The sequence below is a fragment of the Sinocyclocheilus rhinocerous genome, unplaced genomic scaffold (assembly GCF_001515625.1).
Source record: "Sinocyclocheilus rhinocerous isolate Xijiao unplaced genomic scaffold, SAMN03320098_v1.1 scaffold1012, whole genome shotgun sequence".
In the NCBI taxonomy this organism is placed as follows: domain Eukaryota; kingdom Metazoa; phylum Chordata; class Actinopteri; order Cypriniformes; family Cyprinidae; genus Sinocyclocheilus; species Sinocyclocheilus rhinocerous.
In genome coordinates, this window is record NW_015640039.1 from 354,812 (window position 1) to 361,563 (window position 6,752).

At 39.0% G+C, this 6,752-nt stretch overlaps 1 protein-coding gene across 2 annotated transcripts in view; it reads left to right on the forward strand.

The window, feature by feature from the left end:
- slc1a5 (solute carrier family 1 member 5) overlaps positions 1-6,752 on the forward strand; it is an 11,612-nt gene that overhangs the window by 650 nt on the left and 4,210 nt on the right. Inside the window, exon 2 of one of the 2 annotated variants that reach the window (XM_016568214.1) lies at positions 24-426. In XM_016568214.1, coding sequence (XP_016423700.1) covers positions 24-426 — 403 coding nt within the window. Of the gene's footprint in view, positions 427-6,752 lie in introns of both variants that reach the window. The other variant, XM_016568215.1, reaches the window with a different exon arrangement.

The following is a 6,752-nucleotide window of genomic DNA, read 5'->3' on the forward strand; positions in this document are numbered from 1 at the left end:
GCAGAAGCTGAAACGCTTCGCCATGGCCAATCTACTGGTCATCCTGACGGTGTCCGCGGTCATCGTCGGCGTGTTCATCGGGCTCGGCGTGCGAAGCGCCGGGTTGAGCCGCACGCAGATCCTTTACTTCGGATTCCCCGGTGAGCTCCTCATCCGCCTGCTCAAGATGATCATCATTCCTCTGGTGGTCTGCAGTCTGGTGTCAGGGGCTGCCAGCCTTGACCCCAAAGCCCTGGGCAAGCTGGGCGGCTGGGCGATGCTCTTCTTTCTGGTGACCACTCTGATCGCGTCTGCCATCGGCGTTATTATGGCGTTCATCATTCAGCCTGGCTCCAGCGACGGCCAAAAAATATCCAACCTCAACCAGGATGACACGGAGATTCCTGAAGCCAAAGAAGTCATCGATTCGTTTTTAGACTTGATAAGGTGAGTCCCCAAAGTTCACCAGTGAACACGTGTTGGAACATTTGGCGCGTTGGGATTCGAAATTAGAGCTCTAGGGTTCCAAAAACGTTTATATGATTAGGTTTATGATAAACTTCTAAATTATAACGTTTAACTGTATGGTTACTGTGTGGCATTGTCAATATCGATGTGAATTTCGTGAACTAAGTCGGCTTTTTTCAATGATTTGGTTAAACCGGTGCACAAAACACGATTCTAGAAATGAACAGCAGAAATTATCGAATTAAAACGGTAATGTACGGGCATTTTACTAACACAAAATGTGAAATGAAACTATTTTTAAAAAGCATTTTTAAAGTACCCATGCAAAAACGGAGAGGTTTGTATTAGGCCTATGTATTCCTTAATTCTTTAAAATTATTTAATACAGCTGAGCTGGACAGACAAAATTAGCTACAGTAAGTTAAGCACAATTATAATTCTCAGGCGTAAAAATGAAATGTATAGCAACATGTAGCTAAAGCTTGCGTGACGTTGATCTACATGTGCTGTAAGCGGACGCTTCAGTTGCATCAGCTGCGCGTCTCGTGCTCGACGCGGTGATCCGCTCTCAGAGGACGCAGCTTTATGGTCAGTTTTAAAGATGTGACATCTACCCTTCCCTTTTTCCGGGTGTGTGCTTTCCTTTACTCGAGAGAGCAAATGCCGAATGAAAGTTTTTAGCGGTATGAACCGGACTGTGGCGCTTAATAGAATAAAATAAGTAGAAATTGTGAAGAAAATAATCATTTATTCTTTCAGCGGAGGCAGACATTCCTTGCATTCCATAAGGAAACCTAAATCATACAGTTTATGGGTGAGTTTTAGGGTTTGGTCCTGTTGTCCTGTAAACAGGTCAAATTTCATCATGTGTTCAACAGAATGATGTGAAGAGAACATTCTGTTCTCATTTACCTTCAAAACAACAACAAAAGACGTTTTGTAAACAACGTGTAAACTTTCTAACTACCACTGAAGACTAGCATATTAATATGAATAGGCCTATACAAAATGCAAATATTTAAACTGACACACTTTAGGGTGACCTGACCCAAGAGAAACAGGGTTTTCCTGTTTTTTTTTAATGGACTGTCCTTGAAAATGTCACTCGTCCCACAAAGTGAGATAAAACGAAATTTGCTATAGCCTATACTACCTTTGCTTTTTTTTTTAAAAGAAAAGTTTCTCTCTCTCTCTCTCTCTCTCTCTCTATATATATATATATATATATATATCAGGATTTGGCACCTGCCCACACTGCCAAAAGCACCAAAAGTTGACTGGCCAGCAAACTCACCAGACCTGAACCCCATAGAGAATCTATGGGGTATTGTCAAGAGGAAAATGAGAAACAAGAGACCAAAAAATGCAGATGAGCTGAAGGCCACTGTCAACGAAACCTGGGCTTCCATACCACCTCAGTAGTGCCACAAACTGATCACCTCCATGCCACGCCGAATTGAGGCGGTAATTAAAGCAAAAGGAGCCCTTACCAAGTATTGAGTACATGTACAGTAAATTAACATACTTTCCAGAAGGCCAACAATTCACTAAAAATGTTTTTTTTATTGGTCTTATGAAGTATTCTAATTTATTGAGATGTGAATTGGTGGGTTTTTGTTAAATGTGAGCCAAAATCATCACAATTAAAAGAACCAAAGACTTAAACTACTTCAGTCTGTGTGCATTGAATTTATTTAATACACGAGTTTCACAATTGGAGTTGAATTACTGAAATAAAAGAACTTTTCCACGACATTCTAATTTATTGAGATGCACCTGTGTATATATATATATATTTATTTATTTATTTATTTATATGCAAGAATTGTCCCATTATTAATCCACAGTAATATTCATTTCAACAATAATTTCACTTTGGAAATCTGGTCACTTAAACATGAATGCAGCAGTTCTTTCCTCTCTTAAATTTTTTAGCTATTGATTTCGGTTTTCAGTTTCAAGACCGTTAAAGGAATAATGGTTCATATTTGTTGAGGGTTTCAGTTCATTATTTTACCGATCTCTTTGCTACGTTTCTGGACTTGAGAACATTTCAGTTGCGTTGCTGTCTATGCAGGGTCAGACAGCTCTCAGATTCCATCAAAAATATCTTAATTTGTGTTCTGAAGATGAACGAAGGTCTTACGAGTTTGAAACGACATGAGGGTGAGTAATTAATGACAGAATTTTCATTTTTGGGTGAAGTAAGTTAATTCTGAAGTAAGTTATTTTTAAAATGATTTGCAGTTTACGTAAATTAGGTGGTTTTGTTCCATAATTAGAATCCTAATTTAAAGCCAAACTGAAACATTTGTAATGTTTCTTCTTTGGCTGTGTCTCCAGGGGAAGTCAATGAGGCGGCTTATGCCTGCCACATGAGGGCAACACACGTGCAAACACATGCAGACATGCACAATAGAAGCAGGGTTAATTATGCAGCTGATGTGGCTTGTGTCATCCATCTAAAGGGGATTCTCTCTTGGGGTCTCACCGTGACTAAATCCTGCCACACGATCACAAGGACCACTGTGGAGCCTTGCTAATTTCACACTCTGGCAAGCATGCAGTTGGATGGTCTTTCTATAGAAAGTCTACATACAGCGGGTTCTGGCATGTATATTAGGTTTGCATTGGCTTAATGTATGTTTCGTTAACTCTCTCACATTAGATTTTTCTGTTTCTACAAGTTTAGAGTTGCTGTTATCTGAAGTTGCATTGCCTTATCAGGTTCAGTGCTATGGAAGGACCCCTGACAACAACAACATTTTTGGAACAAGCCCTCCTTGCCTTGTTACACAACATATATAATTTATCTTAAAGGTTAAGTGAGTCTTGTTGTTGCAAACCCTTATGACTTTCTTTTTTTGTAGAACACAAAAAAAAACGTTTTGAAGAATGTTCATGCTACTTTTTTTTTTTCTCTATACAGTTAAAGTGAAAAGCACTATAATAATGTTTCAACACCACTCATGCACTACATTTTACATCTTTCAAGCTATACTGATTGGTTTATGTGTGGAACAGACTAATATTTAAGGCGCTTCGCTGAAAATCTTGCTTTACAGCTTGTGATCACCATTCACTTTCATTGTATAAAAAAAGAGCATCTGGGACATTCTGCTAAATTTCTTTTTTTTGCTTTACTGATGAAAGGCAGTCAGATGAGTTCAGAATGACATGCGGTTCAGTAAATGATTTCTGGGTAAATTGTTACTTTAATGCATTAGCATGTGCTTTGTGTACAATCCGTGCGAAACCCACAATTTCCCCGATCATGGCCTTTTTTGTGTAAACTTTGTGAAAGTTTATTTTAGACAGGGCAAAGTCAGAGTGTAGGTACATTTGCCTGTTAATAGTTACTTTTAATATGTCAACAAACACTGAACTTAAGATAAATCTTTGACGAAAGCTTTGGTAGGGTGTGTGGAGCGCCACGTTTCAAGGAGGTCCTGTTTGACATGTCTCACTATTTACACACCTACGTAGAAAACAGGAACTTCCGTCACAACTTAAAGCCATACTTGGAATGCATTGAGTCATTAAATTGTCATTGTGTGGTATTAGTAGTTGTAAATGTTGGATAAAATGCTCGGCCCATCAGCTGGATTTGAATGTGATGCTTTGAAAACCAGTGACAACATTTGAATGTGTCAATAATGACATGTTTCAATGGCATGCATTGGATTTACTAGTGTTGCTATGCTGGTTTCGCATGTATCTTCAGTTCTAACTTACCTCAATGTTCAGACGAAGGGAATTTGAGAAGAGAACGACCACTGGCATTGGTGTTTGGCAGTGACCTGCTGTCTGGGATGCAGCCTGTTGCACAGCACAGCAATTTTAAGGCTGTTCTTCCCTCGGTTTTCCAGTCTCATCTTGCTCCAGCTGCACTATTTTATAATTATAATAGTCTCTTTACACCTTCCAGGCTTCTTTAGATGTTAGCGGGAATGATTGTGATGTATTGGAAAGCTCCCTATGGGCAACAGATTCCAGACGTTTTCAGAATCCGGCCTGTAATGGCGCTTTTTTTTGGAAATGTAACTCAAGCACAGCTGCTTTTGTGATTTTACTTGGAGAAAGGGTGGCACACAGGATTTATACCAGGGATTATAACTCCATCAGATTGAAGACTTCCTTGTTTTTTTGTATGCACACCATATTAAGGTCAGGGATGCTGGGATATTCCTGAATAAATGTCTGCATTTGTCATTAATCCTCACCTCCAGGCAGGTCCTAGTGCCTATCTCCATTGGAGGGAATGGGGTTATAGGGATAGAGGAGGTAATGTGTGGAACTGGGATTAGTGGAGGGATATAATCGGACTAAATTCTTCAAGTTATTTCCACATGAGGCACCTCGTGAGGCCAGGCCGCTCAGTGATTGGCTGCTGAGGACTTTGATGATTTTAGTGCCAGTGGACTAAATCTGTGAAGAGTAGAATTTGATCTTTGTTCTCTCACTACCTTATTCTGGACAGTGTTTGCCAAAGCATACTTCAGTTGTTATTGGGGATGTAGCGATATAAAAATCTCACGATAAGATAATACCTCGATATGAAGTCCACGGTACAATATTTATTGCGGTATTAAAAAAATGAAGACTTGGGGGAAAAAAATAAAATTTTGTACATTTTAAAGTTAAATTCTTCTATCTATTGCACTTTGAGAGTACAAAATTACGAGCTCCAACCCATGTTCTTAACTAAGAAAACCTTTTAGGGACTCAACCCTCTTTTTAGTTGTGATATACTGTCTCAGTCTGAATTACATTCACACTTGTGTTTTAGGAAGCCAAACAAATTAGAATATATAATAATAATAATAATAATAATAATACTTTTATATTTAGACAGTAATAGCCATATATTGTAAAACAATTGCACTGTAAAATAAATGAAAATGAATATTTCATTGTTATATTATTTTTGCTTTACACTACAGTAGGGAAATTACAATACTACTTTCCCATTTCCTACACTTGAAAGAGATATTTTGAATTTGGACTGCTGTAACGTTACCTAGTTAAACCACTAGCTTTAATTTTGACGGAAAACTCCAGTTTCAGTGAAAACAGGCTTACAAAAACGCATCTCACTACAAATCTAGTGAAATGCTGTAATCATATGCCCATTAAAATGTTGGGAATTACACAAATGTGAAAATAAAGCATAACTGGTGGCCGGTGCACTCCCAAACGGAGCCGTTCTGTGGCGCGGAAAACACCAGATCATGAGCTGATCGCCTGAACGAAATGCGCCCTTCACTTCAAAACACGCAGCGAAAAAAGACTTGATGAAGGGATTAAGCCATATTGTGCTTTTGGTTTTAGTTCGTTTGACAGATGCCAAAGCATAATGACCCAAAACACAACTTTTAAAGACATTTTATTTCAGAATAAGAAGTTTAAATGTACTTAAAAAAAAAAACTATCGCGATACCAAAATATTGATAATACTGTTACATCCCTAGTTTTAATGTGAATGCTTTGCATGTGTCCACAGCCAAACTTCCAAAGTGTACTCCATTTGATAGTGTGCGAGCACATGCGTTTGATGCAAACGCACTAGAAAGTTTCAACCTTGTCCACTGTGTCTACGTTATTTCTCTTCAGAAGTTAAAATAAAAATGTCTTTGTACTCGTTTAAACTGAACTTGTGAATATCTTTAACCCACTAACACTGTTTCTAAGTCTGTTTCTTTTTTGACTGTGAAACATGTGGACAGACTTCTTAGTAATAACTTCTGAAGTTAACTATTTGGGTTTTGTTCAGTGTAATGGACTAATTCGTTAGTCGAAGTCTGATTTGAGAGTTTTAAGCCCCGTTCACACTAGCAACGACTTTTGTCGCGGCATGTCGCCAGGGGCTGGCGATGAGGTTGCTAGTGGGCGTTCTCAATACTGGTTGCCTTGACAGCGAATCAGGTTTCTTGCCGCTAAGTACAAACATTTTGCAGGCAAAAGACTAAATATAATCTAAATCTAAATTCCGTACATACAAACAAAAATGAATGAGAAACAGAGCCTACTTTCTTCCATTGCGTATATTTATCTATGGTGCTGAGAGGAGAACGATCACATGAGCTCTACCTTCTTGTTTCCTATTGGCTGTCGCTCTCGAAAGTCGCTCTTCATTTGCATAAAGTTGAAGGATTCTGAACTTTGTCGCGTCGCTGGACACGCCCCATCCGGTCGCCCACGGCTGCTGTCGCTCGTGTCGCCGGAAATCGCCAGCTCTCCATTGAAATGAATGGGATTGTGTCGCTTTGCTGTTGCGTGTCGCTTGTAGTGTGAACGGGGCTTAA